This window comes from Amblyraja radiata, chromosome 12 (assembly GCF_010909765.2).
Source record: "Amblyraja radiata isolate CabotCenter1 chromosome 12, sAmbRad1.1.pri, whole genome shotgun sequence".
Taxonomy (NCBI): Eukaryota; Metazoa; Chordata; class Chondrichthyes; order Rajiformes; family Rajidae; genus Amblyraja; species Amblyraja radiata.
In genome coordinates, this window is record NC_045967.1 from 57021943 (window position 1) to 57040972 (window position 19030).

Below are 19030 nucleotides of genomic sequence, written 5' to 3' on the forward strand. Positions count from 1 at the left end.
TGACGGAAGCTTGGGCAGGGGCACGAAGTGAGCCATCTTGCTAAATCTATCGACCACGGTCAGGATGGTGGTGTGACCACTGGATGGGAGCAGGCCGGTAACGAAGTCCAGGGAGATGTGGGACCATGGTCGATGGGGTACAGGCAGTGGAAGCAGATGATCCGCAGGAGCTTGGTGTGAGACCTTGTGCTGGTTGCAAACGGGACAGGCGTTGACAAACTCCCGAGTGTCCACCTCCAGCGATGCCCACCAGAACCTCCGTAGCACCATCTCCTTGGTCCGCTGAATGCCGGGATGACAGGTGAGTCGAGAGCTGTGGGCCCACTGAAGGACGTCGGACCGCAGGGCAGAAACCACAAACAGGCGATCAGGAGAGCATGCGCTGGGTCCCGGCTGGTTCTCCAAGGCCGCCTTGACCCTCTCCTCCACTTCCCAGGTGAGGGAGGCAACCCTGTGCGAGGACGGGAGGATGGTGTTGGGGCCAGAGGCAGGCTCCTCCTTCGCCAAGAACTGTTGAGAGAGGGCATCGGGCTTCACGTTGCGGGACGCAGGTCGGTAGGAGAGGGAGAAGTTGAAGCGGGTGAGGAAGAGAGACCAGCGGTCCTGACGAGAGTTGAGCCTCTTGGCTGACTGGAGGTATTCAAGGTTCTTGTGGTCAGTCCAAACCAAGAAAGGCTGCTCAGTTCCCTCCGGCCAGTGACGCCATTCCTCCAACGCCAACTTAACCGCCAACAGTTCTCGGTTGCCAATGTCATAATTCCTCTCAGCAGGGGTCGGGAGAAGAAGGCGCATGGATGGAGCTTCTGGTCCTCGGCAGCCCGCTGGGACAGAACAGCTCCCACCCCCACGTCGGAGGCGTCCACCTCCACCACGAACTGTCTCACTGAGTCCGGAACTTGGAGGATGGGGACCGATGTAAACCGTGTCTTGAGTGTCTGAAAAGCTTCGTCGGCCGCGGCAGACCACCGGAACGGAACCTTGGAGGAGGTGAGTGCCGTGAGGGGTGCGGCCACAGTACTGTAGCCACGGATGAACCATCGGTAGAAATTGGCGAACCCCAGGAACACATGGCGCTGAACATACCGTCAGGCTGCACAGAAAACCTGGACTGGACTCCAGTGCTCTCCGCCCTTCCCATACACCTTCACATACACAAGCTAGCAATGGAAGAGCTGCAAGCTGCTATCAGCAAACAACTAACTGCACACCCAGAGGGGGCTTTTATTGTTGCGGGTGATTTTAACCACTCCAACCTTAAAATGTACTCCCCAGGTTCCATCAACATGTCTCCTGTCCAACCAGAGGAGACAATATTCTGGACTTAGTATACACTAATATTACTGAAGCCTACAAAGCCCTCCCCCTCCCCCACCTGGGTCAGTCTGACCACCTCTCTCTGTTGTGTTCAAAAGGGAACTGCAGATGCTGGAATATCGAAGGTACACAAAATTGCTGGGGAAACTCAGCGGGTGCAGCAGCATCTATGGAGCGAAGGAAATAGGCGACGTTTCGGGCCGAAACCCATCTTCAGACTGAAGAAGGGTCTGAAGAAGGGTTTCGGCCCGAAACGTCGCCTATTTCCTTCGCTCCATAGATGCTGCTGCGCCCGCTGAGTTTCCCCAGCAATTTTGTGTACCACCTCTCTCTGTTCCTGCTCCCCAAATACACACCTCTCATCAGACGTGTGAAACCAACCGTGAGGACAGTGAAGGTTTGGCCTGAGGGGGCTGTCTCTGTACTACAGGAACAGTTTCAGCAAACAGACTGGAGTCTGTTTTCCACCCAGGCCACCGTTAACTCCCAAGTGGACATTAACTCATACACCTCATCCGTTTTGTACTATATAAAATTCTGCACTGACAACGTCACTACCCACAAACAAATAAAGACCTTCCCTAATCAGAAGCCGTGGATGAGCAGAGAGGTCAGACTCCTCCTGAAGGCTCGCGATGCCGCTTTTAGATCTGGCGACGCTGAGGGATACAGCTCATCCAGGGCCAACCTGAAAAAGGGAATTAGGAACGCTAAACTCAATCACAAACGGCAGATCGAGGAGCATTTCCAAAACAACTCCGACCCCAGGCGCATGTGGCAAGGCATCAAATCCATTGCCGACTACCATAAATTTAACACCCCCCCCCCAGATAACGCCTCCCTTCCTGACGAGCTAAACTACTTCTATGCTCGTTTCGACCGGGACAACAAAACACCAGCCATCAAAGCTGCCCCACCCCCGAACGAACAACCCCTCAGTCTCTCCACCTCTGCTGTACAAGGCGCACTGAGCAAGGTGAATGAGCACAAAGCTGCCGGCCCCAATGGCATCCCTGGGCGTGTGCTCAGGGCATGTGCTGCACAACTATCCCTGGTCTTCACTGACATTTTCAATCTGTCACTGGCCCAGGGTGTCGTCCCCACTTGCCTCAAGACATCAACCATTGTGCCAGTGCCCAAACAATCAGCTTCAGGGAGTCTCAACGACTTCCGCCCAATGGCACTCACCCCTGTCATCGCAAAGTGCTTTGAGCGGCTGATCTTGGCTCACCTCAAAGCCAGCCTCCCCCCCACACTGGACCCCCATCAGTTTGCCTACCGGACCAACAGGTCTACAGAGGACGCCATATCGGCGGCCCTACACTCTGCCCTGACCCACCTGGACAGCAATAACACCTACATCAGGTTGCTGTTCATCGATTTCAGCTCCGCCTTTAACACTGTCATCCCCGCTAGCTTGATCACCAAACTCAGCGGACTTGGCATCTCCACCTCCCTCTGCAATTGGACACTGGATTTCCTCACCAACCGACCCCAGTCTGTTAGGATCAACAACCTCACCTCCTCCACTATAACACTGAACACCGGCATGCCACAGGGCTGTGTGCTCAGCCCTCTCCTCTACTCCCTCTTCACCCATGACTGCATCCCTAAGTATGGCTCCAACGCCATCATAAAATCTGCCGACGACACCACGGTGGTAGGACTGATCAGTGACAACGACGAGTCAACCTACAGGGAGGAGGTCCAGAACCTGGCAGCCTGGTGTGCCAACAATAACCTCATCCTCAACTCCAAGAAGACGAAGGAAATTATTGTTGACTTCAGGAAGAACAGAGGGGGCAGACATATCCCCATCCATATAAACGGGACTGAGGTGGAGCGCGTCTCCAACTACAAATTCCTCGGGGTACACATCTTGGAGGATCTGTCCTGGTCCCTCAATAACACCAAATTGATCAAAAAGGCGCAGCAGCGCCTTTACTTCCTGAGGAGGCTCAAGAAAGCTCACCTGTCCCCACAGATCCTGACCAACTTTTACCGCTGTACCATCAAAAGCATCCTGACCACCTGCTTCACGTTATGGTACAGCAGTTGCACCGCAGCTGACAGGAAGGCACTACAACGGTTGGTGAAAACAGCTCAGCACATCATCAGTGCCCCGCTCCCTGCCATGGATGCCCTCCACCGAAAACGGTGTCTGAGACGGGCCGGGAAAATCATCAAGGACCCCTCCCACCCTAACCATGGACTGTTTGCCCTCCTCCCATCAGGGAGGCGGTACAGGAGCCTCAGGTCTCGCACAAGCAGGGTGAGGAACAGCTTTTTCAATAACACTATTACACTGCTGAACTCGGAGTCCCGTCGCTAGATATCTTTAGTCTCTCCCATTTGTATACAATATTTGCCTATGTACCTGTTTTTTTTCTAATCCATCCACATTCCACACATTGTTAACCAGTACTCTTTTACTCTATTGTATGCTTATTCTGTATTTTTATTTTCTACTTCTACTATCTTGCACTATGACTATGATCAGACGCTAAACTGCATTTCGTTGTACCTATACTTGTATCTGTGCAATGACAATAAAGTTGAATTGAATTGAATTGAAGTGGAATGGAGTGAATTTCTCCAGTAACTATAACATACCTCCCCTCTTCATCTGATATAATGTTCTTGGGTATGCCTTTATGAATAATAATAGCCGTCCCTGTAGATTTAGAAGTAAATGAGGAATAGTATGTTTGCCCGATTCAATTTGCCTTCAATGTTATCTGTGTTTGTTGTCTCAGGTGTGTTTCCTGCAAGAACATTATGTCAGAATTAAGTGATTTTAATTGGGCGAAGATCTTGCCTCTTTTAATTGGTTCATTAGCGCCCCTTATATTCCATCTACAAAACGTGATTCCTCCAGTCTTCTTTTGTTTATCGTCTTGCATTGTGAATCATTTTGTTACCCTTAAGTCATATGGTGCAACCAAGTACCTCTGAGCTCTAGGTGTTGGGTGGTTGTCCAGAACTGTTGAGTTTATTTGACATCTCCTTTCCAAAGTAAACCTTAAAACCAACAAGAAAGAGTGAGGTGATGAAAAAATAATAATAATTTTTAAAAAGTGGTGTTAAAGTATCTAAAGAGGGATACCTTAATAGAAAGAAAACACCTAACGGTGGTAAATAAGTATTTATGAGCTTCCGTCGTTGTTATTATACATTCAGCTCCGCCCCCTTTACCAAATATTGTAAAAAGGAAGAAATGTCGTTTCAAGGCTGTGAAATATATCCAAACGGAAAAAAAACCCCAAAACACTTAGGTTCAAAATATCTATATGCATCTCCAAGTGGTCTAGCATTGAATATATATTAAAATTTACCGTATGTTAGTTATGTACCCATATGTACCTATACCCCAACCATTATTACCTTAGATTCCCCACTTACGTCCAAAACTTTTATTTTAAACAACAGCAGGTTCCAAGGGGTTAAACAGAGTTAGACTCCTGGATACCTTCCAAATGTCTGAATCTCCTCCCCCCTCATTTACACAGAACTTAGGCTAGTTCTATTATGAACTTTTAATTAATTAATATTGTTGTTAGTATATATCTATAAATTTTAGCTCATTATCCTTAAACCTAGGGGTTAGTTAACATCGTCAGGTGGGCCCCCCTATTCCCACCTCACGGGAGTTAGTCATTGTTACATTCTACATTAAAAGTAGGTTAGTGTTATTGAGTTAGTTGGGTTGGTTAGTTATTTTATGTTAGTATATGATTATATATATTTTTTAAATTCTTAAATCAAGCTTTTTTTATATTCAAGTCCATTTGTGTTATTTTTCCATGTTCTCAGGCTCGACTTTGTTTTCCATGTTCCCCGACTTTGTTTTGTTTTTCTTTAAGTCCTTCATTCAAGGTGAAACATAGCGTGTGACCTCGAATTCACATTCCAGGGAGATAACATGTCTGGCCAACGCCTCATGTGAAATTCCGCCATCTTAATGTGAACAAGTTCCTTTATTTTAAAAAAAGGTCTTATCTTCACCGCTTCTCCTCTGTAATATTCTAAGGGAGCAGTTCTTGGTTCTCAGTCATTCTCCTTTACGATATCTTGTGCATATTTAAATGCCACTTCTGAGTCCATAAAGGCACGTTCCCTGTTATAGGTAATTCTCATTTTTGCAGGATACATTATACCATTTCTTACACCAGGGATTCCTCTCAAAATGTGTCTTGTCTTTGTGAACATATTCCTTTTTTTTGACAATTTCAGCTGGATAGTCGCAGAAGAAACGAATATTATCCCCTTCGTATGTCAGATTCGATCCGTACGGAATCTGTTTCATTATATCTTCCAATGCAGAGATGTCGGGGGGACTCAGGTCCTGTCTGAGCATGACGAACCCGGTGAGCCATGTCTATTCTCGGGTTTTCCGGCAGCTTAAAAACTTGTTTAATTAAGTTAGCAGCAAACTGTCGGGGGTGCTTTCCAGCCTCCCTCCCTTCCTTTACTCCAACAATTCTTAAGTTCTGCCTTCTCGATCTCGCTTCCAAGTCCAAGCATTTGTCAGTCTTTTTAGCAAGTTGCCCCCCAGCAGCTTCTTGTGCCTTTCTCAGTCTCTTTATTTCCTTAGACATCTCACTCAATGCAGCATCCATTTCTTCCATAACCGTGTCATACTTTTGAGTGGTCTTGAGAATAGAATCAAACTTCTCATTGCAGACTATTTCAACCCGCATGATTTCTGAAGTAAACTCCTCCTCAACTTCTTTAACACATTTCTTTAGAGTAGCAAATTGCTCAATCACCTCATCATTGACATGTTTAATTTTTTAGACAGATTTTTCTCCTCTGTGACGTTCCCATCCAGTATCATTTGAGAAATGTCTTTAGTAACTGAAGCATTTACCAATTGTTCCATTTGTTCCATCTGTCTCTCCTTCGAAGCCATTTCAAAGGGTAACCTTTGAGAATCAGCTTCTTCTTCCGAGCTTTCTGCTGCTGTTTGCAGGGTTTTGCCAAGTTCTTCAAGATGGCTTCTTGTGGCAGGTCTTTCAGGTCTCTGAGGAAGATTATTTTTTCTCATTTAAAGCTGTTGTTAATCTCCGTTATTTTGCAGCGATTTCTGATGACGTCACTTACGCGACGTCAAACAGCTCCAGTGAGTATTTTCAAATCGATCCTGTCTTCCAAAACGTCTTTTTCGCGATTTTAACGGGAGCTCAATGCAGCGCCCTTACTGCTCCATGGTGCCACCGGAAGTCCACATCATAAATTCATTGGAAATGTTTTACGCAGTTGATTATTCTACTGGTTATACTGGTTTCCTGAGTTTAAAAAAGTTTCCAAAAGCACCAAAGTGGAGAGTATCACAAAAGGGGATACTTTAGTATAGTTTAGAGATACAGCATGAAAGCAGGCCCTTCGGCACACCGCAGACCACAGATCACCCATTCACATTAGTTTCATAGAATCCCATTGTCCCATCCACTCCCTATACACTAGGAACAATTTAGAGAGGCCAATTAACCTGCAAGCCCACTTGACTTTAAGCCATGGGAGGAAACCCATGCAGTCACATGAAGAATGTGCATCTTCACACAAACAGCATTGAACCAGGTTTATGACGCTGTGAGGCATCAGCTCTACCAGCTGTGCTGCCCAGGGTTGATAGGTTGAGTGTTGTTGCTCTGAGCACAAAGGCTCAGAATGATGAGAAAAAATGTGCTTTCAGAAGAGTTTATTGCATTTACAGGCCTTTTATGTACAGCAAATAAGAATTTCAAATATTAATTCCACCGGATTTTCCATTGGGAAACCAGGCCTAATTTAGTAACTTACTGTGAATCTCTGCACAGCAGAATAATTTTGTACATTCATTTCTACAGTTGCTTGATTTTGGAGAAACTATTAGAACTGCGTGGCTCTTTCTACCAGTTCTGCTCTAACTGGGAACAATTTCTCTTTTGAGAAGCAAGGAGAGGGAAGAATTACATTTTCTGTTTTTCTTCTCTCCTTACATTGCAATGTATGACAGTAATCACAACTTCTACTGTAGTGTGGATGGCTGTTGGCTTGCTAGAAGCTCATCCGCCCTTTGACAGGTGTTGTTTTTGATCCTGCTGAGGGTCCACAGCCCCCTCCTCACCGAGCAAACCAGGTGCTGGAGACGGTCTAGTCGCCGACTATCCGACCATGGAGCAGGTAGCATGGGATTACATGGTACCCATGGCGGGAGAACTTCCCCCGACCTGAACAGGTCTGCTCAACTGAGTGTGCGATCTCTGAGTCACAAGGAACTGCAGATACTGGAATCCTGCATAGAACACAATGTGCTGGAGTATCACAGTGGGTCAGGCAGCATCTCTGGGGGACATCAATACCTAACCCTAACCTTTGGATCCGATATTTTACTTGGATAAAACCTTTGACAAAGTTCCATAAGTGTAATGAGTCGACTCAAACACACATCAAGATACAACACATATTCACTCCCCTGCGGCCGGCACGGCTACTGGCTGGAAGGCGCTCCCGTGTGAGCAGCCCGGTGCGGGGCTGAGACGCTGCAGTGTGGGTGGCCCGGTGCGGGGCGGAGACGGTGCTACGGCGGCTGAGGCGGCATTCTGGCGGCGGCGACCTGGATCCGGGGCTCGGCCGCGGGCCAGTGGAGGACAATGTCGGGAGCTCGCAGGTCACAGGCTGGTGCCTGTTTTCCGGAGCACCCGTTGCAACAGCTGCGTCCGCTGGACTGGAGGGCGGAAGCTTCGACCACTCCCGGGCCGCGGAGCTTGAACCGCGGGACTGATGCCATCGCCCGGTGGGGTATCGCCTCGGCGCAGAGGGAGAAGAGGAGGGAAGAGACAGTAACTCTAAGACTTTTGCCTCCATCACAGTGAGGAGGTGTTTGGTGAACTCACTGTGGTGGATGTTAATTTGTGTTTATTGTGTTTTGTTATTATTACATGTATGGCTGCAGGCAACAGCATTTCGTTCAGACCGAAAGGTCTGAATGACAAATAAAGGATTCAATTCAATATTAATTAAATCTACATACAGCAAGGATCTGTAGCCATCACATGTCTGAGCTGCTATTCATTCTAACTAGCGTAAGCAGGCTCTTGATAATATGAAGTACACAGTAGGCGGAGTCACTACTAACAAACACTATAATTGGCTAGTATGAAATAGCCAATCTACATCCTTCCTTGTAGAAACAAAACAAGCATCGGTGACTAAGCAATATAGGACATTGTTAATAATACATTTGAAGAATTACACAAATTCGCCGTATCTAACGGGTGGCCTGCAAACCCTTCCGGCTCATGTGTGGTATGAGTCCGCATCACCATCTTTCATTGGAGAAGAAACCAGGGAGGGAAACGGGGAAGTGACCAGCGGCCCGACAGGCAGGGAGGGTGACGAGATAGGCAGCTAGGCACCATGCGCTGCGGAGAGACCGCAGTGGGAACAATAGGTGGTAGTGGGGATGCAGGTCCGACTGGGAATGAATACGAAACGTGAGACATCAGGATACGGAGTCGCAGGACGATGTTCCTTCACTGGAAGGATATGTTGACGGTTGCATCTGTAGATGGCTCCGCCTGCTTCGACCAGATAAGAGCGCAGCTCTTTGGCAGGGCCGTAGATGCGTCCCAGATGTGCATAGCCCTTGTTTGTCTGGAGACAGACCACTTGTCCACGAGCGAGATGTTTAAGTGGCTTGCTGGACTTGTCGAAAAAGCGTTTGTGCGTGTCACGTTTGGATAGTAGTTGCTTCTGAATTGCAGTCGGAGAACGAACTTGTGGCTGCAAAAGCTGCTGGGACACATGCAGAGGAGCACGGGTTTGGCGAGACATCAGCCGTTGGGCTGGAGAACCCAGTACGGGGATCCCGCGCAATATTCCTTAGGTTGAGCAAGTCCAGGTACACGTCTGATTTGGCAAGGTATGACCGCTCCATGAGTTGCTTTGCACTCCGGACCGCTCTTTCGGCGAGTCCGTTGGACTGTGGGAATTCGGGTGGTAATATGTCGAAAGTCCCATCATTGTGCAAAATTTAAAAGCTTGGCTGGTGAACTGCCTGTCGTTGTCGGATTGGATACGTGAAGGGGCGTGCATGAGCCGTGCATGGAGAGGTGTCGCTGCAGCTTTTCGATTACCGCTTCAGAAGTAGTGGTTTGAAGTAAGTCGAGTCGTTCTCGAACCAGCCAGAAGATGTCAGTTTCTAACGTGGACCATGGGAGAGGAGGGACTGGGTGCGGCAGTAGAGGCTGCTTTTGCTGATGTGGCATCAGGCTTTTGCAGACTGTGCAAACTTCGGTATTTTCACGTATGTATTTGGTCATTCCGGGCCAGTAAAACATGCTTTGCGCCCTTTGGAGGGTTGCCTCCATGCCAGGGTGGCCCCTGTGGTTGTCGTCAAAGTATTTGTCCCAGAGGGCTGCTGGGACACTGCCTTGTGGCCCTTGACAATAATTCCGTCCTGTAGAAACATAGAAAATAGGTGCAGGAGTAGGCCATTCGGCCCTTCGAGCCTGCACCACCATTCAATATGATCATGGCTGATCATCCAACTCAGTATCCCAACTTCCCTCCATACCCCCTGATCCCTTTAGCCACAAGGGCCACATCTAACTCCCTCTTAAATATAGCCAATGAACTGGCCTCAACTACCTTCTGTGGCAGAGAATTCCAGAGATTCACCACTCTCTGTGTGAAAAATGTTTTTCTCATCTCGGTCCTAAAGGATTTCCCCTTTATCCTTTAACTGTGACCCCTTGTCCTGGACTTCCCCAACATCGGGAACAATCTTCCTGCATCTAGCCTGTCCAACCCCTTAAGAATTTTGTAACTTTCTATAAGATCCCCCCTCAATCTTCTAAATTCTAGCGAGTACAAGCTGAGTCTAGCCAGTCTTTCTTCATATGAAAGTCCTGACATCCTAGGAATCAGTCTGGTGGACCTTCTCTGTACTCCCTCTATGGCAAGAATGTCTTTCCTCAGATTTGGAGACCAAAACTGTACACAATACTCACCAATTCCCTGTGCAACTGCAGTAGAACGTCCGTGCTCCTATATTCAAATCCTTTTGCTATGAATGCTAACATACCATTCACTTTCTTCACTGCCTGCTGCACCTGCATGCCTACTTTCAATGACCTGTAATAATAGTTCATGTACTGTCGTGTAAAAATAGTTCATCGCGAACCAGGAAGTATGGGCATATATCGAGCGGGGTTGTGTTGCTTATCCAGCCAGCTGCGCCGGATGACTGCAGACAGCAATTGTAAGGTCTCATCAGCAGCCGTGTGTTCTGCTAGGCTGTTCAAACAATCAATTGGCACAAACGAAACCTTCATTACTGAGAATTGGTCCTGTTCGGAGAGTTGTTTGTTGGTTTTACGCGGGGCTCTAGATAGCGTGTCTGCTATGTGCATGCCCTTGCCTTTCTTGTCAACAATGTTGAAATCAATTTGCTGTAGCTGCATCATCATTCACTGTAGTCGTGCTGGGGCAGCGTGGATGTTTGTTCTCAATGGTGACCAGTGGCTGGTGGTCAATCTCGATAGTCACAGACTTTCCAAAGATAAAGTCCTTGAATTTAGTGCAGGCAAAAACCACTGTGAGCAGTTCCTTTTTGATCTGGGCGTAACGCTGTTCAGTGTCAGTCAGCGTACAAAACGGGCTTGATATTGCCATCGGTAGTGGTCTGCAGGCACACTGTATCTAGCCCATACTGAGACGCGTCGCAGGTGAGCGTTACTGGTAATTCCAAAGCAAAGTAGGCGAGAGTAGGTCCGCTAGTCAGCTGCAATTTGAGTGTGTCAAAAGCTGTTTGGTGTTCCGGGTACCAGGACCACGACCGGTCCTTGTGTGTCCGTTCTCGTAAGGGGGCAGATATGTCGCTGAGGTTGGGAATAAATTTACCCAGGTAGTTGACCATTTCGAGGAACCTTTGGAAGCTCACGACATTAGTAGGAACAGACATTTCGCTGATAGCTGCAGTTTTCGACGCGTCTGGTTTGAGACCATCACTTGTGAACATATGTCCAACATAAGTAACCTCTGGAACTCAAAACCTGCAATTCAGAGGATTGAGTTTGAGATGAATATCTTTGGCACGGTCAAGTACTTTCTTCAGATTGGCGTCATGTTCAGCCAGATCGCGTCCGTAGTCGAGATTATCATCAATAATGATAGCGCATGGGTACTCTGCAAACAATTGTTCCATAGTGCGCTAGAAAACTTCACTGGTGGAGTTGATGCCAAAGGGCATTCTCAGAAATTTGTATCGGCCAAATGGGGTACCAAACGTAGTGAGATTGGACGAGTCTGGAATCTGCCAAAATGAGCTTTTGGCATCCAGAACTGAGAATACTGCTGTGTTGCCTATCTGGGCAACAACTTCTTCTATCGTTCGCATTAGGTAATGCAGGCTTTTGATGGCAGTGTTAAGATCTCTGGGGTTTATGCAGATACGGATCTCCTCCTTCTGCTCCCTCTGGACTGCATGGCAGACTGCAGGAGTGGATCGCCATTGTGTGTGGCAGTTCTCCCTGCAGTCCGCCCTTTCACCCTTTTATATTTTTATTTTTTGTCCTGTTAAAAAACAAAATGTTAGTTGGAGGTCTTCATTTATGTGGGGGGTGGGGGAGGGGAAGGGAGAAACTTTATTTCTTAGTTCCGTGCCTGGTCGGAGAGGCGGCTTCCCTCCGAGCTGCTTCTTCGCCCCTTACTCGCGGCCTACCATCGGACTGGAGCAGCGTTTCCTTTCGGGACCGGCCGGGACTACAGCTTCGGCGGTGGCACAGCGCTGGGACACCATCATGGAGCGGGCAATGCCTTACCGGGTCGCTGTGCGGTGCACTCCAACATCCGAGGAGCTGCGGTCTGCGGAGCGTCCAGCCGCAGGTGGGCAGCGCTGGATTTAGAACACCGCGGAGCCTTGGATCCGAGATCGGAGCTCCGGCCAGCGCGGCCTGACGAATTTGGGTGCTGCAGTCTCCGTGGATGGAGCGGCCGCTCCGGAAATACCAAGCCGCCGAGGAGTGTTCACCCGACGCCGGAGTTCCAGCTTTCCGGCAAGAGGGCCTGAAAACATCGGACTGGCTGCGGAGGCCACAAATAGGCCCCGACCTCTGGTGATTCACAGAGGAAGAGGACTTAACTTTTTCATGCCTTTCCCCACAGTGGAAAATGTTGATTCTGTTGTGGAGGGACGTTCATGTTGAATTCTATAATGTGTTGTGTCATTTTTTCGTCTTATTAATTTTTTTCTATGGATGTACGGAAACGTAATTATTTATTTTATGTAAAGCACGTTGATTTAAACCTGCTGTATAAATATAATGTACTTACTTACTTACTTACTCCTTGTTTTTTGTTGTTGTTGCAACAACCATGGTGGAAACCCAGTCAGACGGGTTAGTAACTTCGGCAATCACACCCATGGAGACCATGCGCTTGAGTTCAGTGTGTATTCGGTCACGCGTGGCCTATGGAACACGATGTGGTGATCTGACCACAGGAGTAACTTTGGGATCAACAGCAATGTGCTATTGGAAGATGTGGTATGTGAACACATCAACATCAATGTGGTATGTGAAGAAGGATTTTGGCCCGAAACGTTGCCTATTTCCTTCGCTCCATAGATGCTGCCGCACCCGCTGAGTTTCTCCAGCAATTTTGTCTACCAGCAATGTGGTATTTGATAGGCAACGTGCCAAGCTCATTGTTAAAACAGTTCTTTATTTTGAGAGAGTAGCTGTAGTGTAGGCCTGTCAGTGAGACAGAGTTTATGGACCGCTCGGCCAAAGTAAACCAAGCCTAGATCATGGCATGCATTAATGCCGAGCAAAGTTTCTGAATCTCCTTAACAATATAAAATGGTATGGTATGGGTCTGTCTGTGGATGGTGCACTTTAAATCAGCTTGTCCAAGTGGGTGTAGTACTTCTCCCCGGAAGCGTTGCAGGGGCCTTATCAATATGTTCAGCATTACAAATTTTTAAAAACTCTCTTAATGAGATGACGTTGCATTTGGCGCCAGTATCTATCTTTGCGAACAAAGGCCTGTTATTCATAAACATGGTTACCTCATGGTCAAGTTGCTTGTTAGATGAAGGGAGGAGAGAGTGGATGGCAGAACTGGTATCTGTACTCTCTGAGAGCGGTGCAGGATATTGCGAGTCAAGCTCTTGGAAGTTATCAGTAAACTCATGTTGAACCAGGTGCAGGCTCGTCCTTGAAGCTACAGGAGTCACACGGGAACGGGAAAGTGGTTTAATTTCTTGCAAAAATTACAGGTTTTCCCATAGGCAGCACAGAATTGACGACCCGTAGAATGGAAATAGTTGCAATTTTGACAACGAACTGAAAACCCAGTGCAGGGGTTGCGAGGGGAGAGGTCTGTGAGATTAACACTGTGCTGCGAACATTGACTGATGGGCACAGAGTCAGTATGAGGAGACGTTATCTCAGAAATACGACAGGCATGTTCTGCTTGTTAATTCAGTGTTGCGAAGGAGCTCACTCGTAGCTTGCTGTGAAGCATTCGTCCCACAAGCTTATCGCGGGTGAGTTCATCCCGTAAATCACGAAAGCGACAGCGTGCAGCCATGTGCTTCATGTTGCTGATAAATCGTTCATTTGGTTCGTCGACCTGCTGTAAACGAGCATAGAACTTGGTCCTTTCAATAATATAGTTGGAGGGCAAGTCACACAACTCTCTGTACTTTCTGATCAAAACTGCAGGGTCGTCAATTGGTTCAGCAGGCACTCTGACCTGACCGTTATCATCCAAAACAGCAAAAGTGAAGTTGTCAGCACGATTCATTGCTTCAGGTCCCGCCAAATTAAGCAGTACAGAGGCACACACCTCAGGCGTCATTTTGATGAACGATGAGAGCATAATGAATGTAGTCATGCACGAAAAGATGCCAGCGTTCAGCAATATCAGAATCAAAGATAGTTATATGTTATATGGTTATAGGACTTGGACGGCGACACGAGTTTGCCATGATTGAGATAAATAATCAGAAGAAAATAAAACCCAATAAACATGAGCGAAGTAGGCAAGATTCACTCTCTGACACCATGTAATGAGTCGACTCAAACACACATCAAGATACAACACATATTTATTAATTCTACATACAGCAAGGATCTGCAGTCATCACATCTCCGAGCTGCTATTCACTCTAAATAGTGTAAGCAGGTTCTTGATAATATGAAGTACAAAGTAGGCGGAGTCACTACTAACAAACACTATAATTGGCTAGTATTAAATAGCCAATCTACAATAAGGAAGACTGATCCAGAAGTTTCGAACCCTTGGGATCTAGTGCAAGTTATCTAAATGGACCCAAAATTGATCTAGCAATAGGTGGTGGAGAGCAATGGTGGAGATTGTTTTAGTGATTTGAAGCATGTGACCAGTGGTGCCTCACACGTTCTGGAAGCTAACCGTTTGTTATATTCAGTGACAATTTGGAAATTACTTTAGGACAAAAAATAGTAGTGTTGATAGTTGCAGATGACAGTATAATGTTGATCAGTTGGTAAAAAGGGCCGAGAAATGGCAGATGGAACATCATCCTCAAGTAAGAAGGGATGCACTTTGAAACGGTTAAAATGAATGAAAGGGTAAATGATTGTTAGGACCATCAAAGGTATCAAGGAACACAGAAACTTCATGGTACATTTCCATGGATTGCAGGAGGTGGCAGCATTGGTTGATAAAGGAGATGAGAAAGGCATGCAGGAAACCTGCCTCATTGGCAAGAGCAAAGAATATAAGAACTGGAAACCTATGGTGCAATTTATAAACTGTTTGTGAGGTCACAACTGGGATGCTGGGTACAGCTCTGGTTGCCACTGGGGTGCTGGGTACAGCTCTGGTTGCCACTGGGGTGCTGGGTGTAGATCAGTGCATGCTCCTTTAACATAGTGACCTCACCACTACTAACCACTCCCCATTGTCTCTTGTATAATTGTAGCTTCCCCACCTCCAGCTCGCTCTCTAGCTCCGGTGATGACCATGGACAGCTAGGGCATAGTGTGTGTAGTGCATATAATAAAGTTATGTAGTAAAAGACTTTGTGTGTCAAGAAGTCCTTTTTACATGGTGTCAGAGCGAGCGAAATCAGGATCTGCATCAACACGAAAGACCTGAACCTTGCTATCAAACGCCCGCACTACCCCATGCGGACGGTGGAGGACGTCGCTGCACAGGTCGGTCCGGCCACAGTCTTCTCGGTCCCAGATGCCAAGAGCTCCTTTTGGCAGATCCCTCTGGATGAACGTTCCTCCTTCCTGACAACCTTTAGCACACCTTTCGGCAGGTTCCGTTTTCTCCGCATGCCTTTTGGGATCAACTCAGCAAGCGAGGTTTTCCAGCGCACCATGGAACAGCTGTTTGCCGGGTTGCCGTGCGCTATCATTGTGGATGACATCCTGGTGTACGGGAGGGACGTCGCTGAGCACGATCTGCACCTCCGCCAAGTCCTGGACAGGGCTCGTGAGATCAATCTCAAACTCAACCCGAAGAAGTGTCGGTTCCGCGTTCAGGAAGTCACTTACGTAGGCCACGTTTTCACGGCGGGGGGTCTAAAGCCAGACCCCCAGAAGACGGCAGCGGTCACTGAAATGCCCGCTCCCACCGACGTGCCCGGCCTGCAGCGCTTTCTGGGCATGGTCAACTACCTGGGGAAGTTCATACCCGACCTCAGCGAACTGAGTGCCCCCCCTGAGGGAGCTGACCAAGAAGGACAATGCCTGGGTCTGGCTCCCGCACCACCAGTCGGCCTTCGTAGCCCTGAAGTCCAAGCTCGCACGCACCCCGACTCTCAAGTTCTTTGACCTAAACAGGCCAATCGTCCTCACTTGCGATGCATCTCGGTTCGGCCTCGTTGCCGCCTGCCTGCAGCTCTATGACGATCGGCAGCTGCCTGTTTCCTATGCCTCTCGCACCATGACCCCTGCTGAGCAGCGCTACGCTCAGATCGAAAAGGAGCTCCTTGCCGTGGTGTTCGCATGCTCCAAATTCAAGGACTACATTCTGGGCAACTCCTTCACCATTGAAACTGACCACCAGCCGCTGGTCTCTATCTTGAACAAGCCTATCCATGCGGCCTCTTCACGTTCGCAGCGAATGATGCTGCAGCTCCAGCGTTTCACCTTCGAAATTGTGTACCGCAAGGGCAAGGAAATGTTCGAGGCCGACACATTGTCCCGTGCGCCGCTCCCTTCCATTGCCCGCCATCCATACGAATCATCTGACCTGATGGTACTGAACGTTAACATTGTTCCCTCTTGGCAGATGCAGTCCCTGGTCAAACACACTGCCGCTGATCCTGCCCTGCAACAGCTTGAGGGCGTCATCCGCCGTGGCTGGCCTGACCGACGCTCTTCTCTACCGGCTGGTGCCGTGCCCTACTTCCTGGTTCGGGACGAATTGGTGCTGCACAACGGCGTGGTGGTGAAGGGTCACAAGGTCGTGGTGCCGGCCGCGCTGCGGGATCATTACTTTCAAACCGCCCACAACGGCCACCCCGGGGTTGAGGCCACTTTGTCCCAGGCCCAAGCCCAGTTTTACTGGCCTGGCATGGTTCAGGACATCCGGGACAGGGTCTCAGCCTGTGCTGCCTGCAACAGTCTCCTGCCTCATCAACAGCGCCAACCTCTCATGCAGCAACCGGCTCCCGAGTTGCCGTGGATGGCTGTCGCCACTGACATATTCGAATGGCGTGGCAAACACTTCCTGGTCCTGGTGGACTCCTACTCCAGCTGGTTCGAGGGGGACCAGCTGCCGTCCCTCACGTCTGCTGCCGTCATCGGGAAGCTTCGCCGCCACTTTTCGACCTTTGGTTCCCCGGTGACTCTCCAATCCGACAACGGCAGCCAGTTTACCAGCGCAGAGTTCGGCGCCTTCGCCACCCGATGGAACATTCGCCACATCACCAGCAGCCCCGAGTACCCGCAAAGCAATGGCCTTGCAGAGCGCGCTGTCCGCAGCGCCAAGGAGCTGCTGGAACATTGTTGGCTTGCTCATTCGGACTTCTACCTTGCCCTCCTCAACCTCCGCAACATTTCCCGGGACCCCGCACTCGGTTCGCCTGCCCAGCGCCTCATGTCCCGCACCACTCGTCCCCCTCTCCCGGTCTCTCAGCAATCCCTAAAGCCCGCGGTCCGCAGCCCTGCCGCTGTCAAGGAGCGCATCATCGAGAAGCAGGTCATTCAGAAGCGCTCCTTTGACAAGTCATCCCGTCTCCTTCCCTGTCTGTTCCCAGGCCAGGTTGTGCGGATAAAGTCCACCTCCGGTCATCACCGGCTGGCCGTTGTCGTTGGCAATGCTGACTCTCCCCGGTCATACCTGGTTGACTACGAGGGCACCGTGTACCGTCGGACACGCCAGCACCTGCTGCTTGTCAACGAGCCTGCTCCGCCTCCCGCAGACCCGTTTTCGCCGCCTGTCCATTCCCCGCTGCCCGAAACTCCTCCTGCCCCTGTCACTCCTCGCATGCCCCGGACACTGCCCTCTCTGCTCTCTGTGCCCCGCACACGCCAACCTCCTCCTCCTGCCTCACCTGCAGGTGTACCTGTTTCACCCCCCCGTTCTCCTCCTTCCCCTGGGCGCTCTTCACCCGGTTTCTCCCGTCTCTGTCCCTGCCTCCGTACCTGCAGCTCCTGCGGTTGAATGGGAAGGCGGGTTGCGCACCCGCTCTGGGCGGTTGGTCAAGCCGCCTGTCTGGTACGGAGTGTGCGAGTAGTCTGTATCATGATATATTCTAACTGTTCCCTGCTTATGGTCTGATTCTAGCGTATGAGCCATGGTCGCTTTTGTTTCCAAGAGGAAGGATGTAGATCAGTGCATGCTCCTTTAACATAGTGACCTCACCACTACTAACCACTCCCCATTGTCTCTTGTATAATTGTAGCTTCCCCACCTCCAGCTCGCTCTCTAGCTCCAGTGATGACCACGGACAGCTAGGGCATAGTGTGTGTAGTGCATATAATAAAGTTATGTAGTAAAATACTTTGTGTGTCAAGAAGTCCTTTTTACACTGGGTACAGCTCTGGTTGCCACTGGGGTGCTGGGTACAGCTCTGGTTGCCACTGGGGTGCTGGGTACAGCTCTGGTTGCCACTGGGGTGCTGGGTACAGCTCTGGTTGCCACTGGGGTGCTGGGTACAGCTCTGGTTGCCACTGGGGTGCTGGGTACAGCTCTGGTTGCCACTGGGGTGCTGGGTACAGCTCTGGTTGCCACATTGTAGGACGGATGGGACGGCACTGGAAAGGTTGCAGATGAGATCAGCAAGGTGTTTCAGAAGGTCACCAGGATGTTGTCTGAGATGGAGCACTTCATGACGAGGAGCAACTGGCTTGGTTGGGTTTGCTTTTCTTAAAAAAATAAGAAATGCTTCTCCTTAGCAATGCAATCTAGATGCGTAAGTTTAAAATAAGTAGCAAGAAGGTTAAAGGGGATCTGAAGACATAGGCATAGAAAGTTCCAAACATGTGTTTGGAAATGGGATTAGTGTGATGGTTAGCATAGATATAGACCATAGTACAGCACAAGACTAGGCCCAATCAGCCCACAATGTATGTGTCGAATATGATACCAAGATCATCACTTATCTACTGTTCATAAACTATATCCCTCCATTCTTGCATATCCACATGCCCATTCAAAACCCTCTTTGATGCCATTATCGTATCTGCTTCAATCACCACCCTCAGCAGTACTTTCCAGGCAC

At 49.0% G+C, this 19030-nt stretch overlaps 2 protein-coding genes across 2 annotated transcripts in view; both read left to right on the top strand.

Moving 5' to 3' along the window:
• LOC116979312 (sodium- and chloride-dependent neutral and basic amino acid transporter B(0+)-like) overlaps nt 1–7453 on the top strand; it is a 50559-nt gene extending 43106 nt beyond the window's left edge. The window contains exons 8-9 of the mRNA XM_033030920.1: nt 6395–6436; nt 7380–7453. Coding sequence (XP_032886811.1) covers nt 6395–6436; nt 7380–7453 — 116 coding nt within the window. The remainder of the gene's footprint in view (nt 1–6394; nt 6437–7379) is intronic.
• Nucleotides 1–19030, top strand: part of LOC116979247 (sodium- and chloride-dependent neutral and basic amino acid transporter B(0+)-like) — a 156376-nt gene that overhangs the window by 54738 nt on the left and 82608 nt on the right. The window lies entirely within an intron of this gene.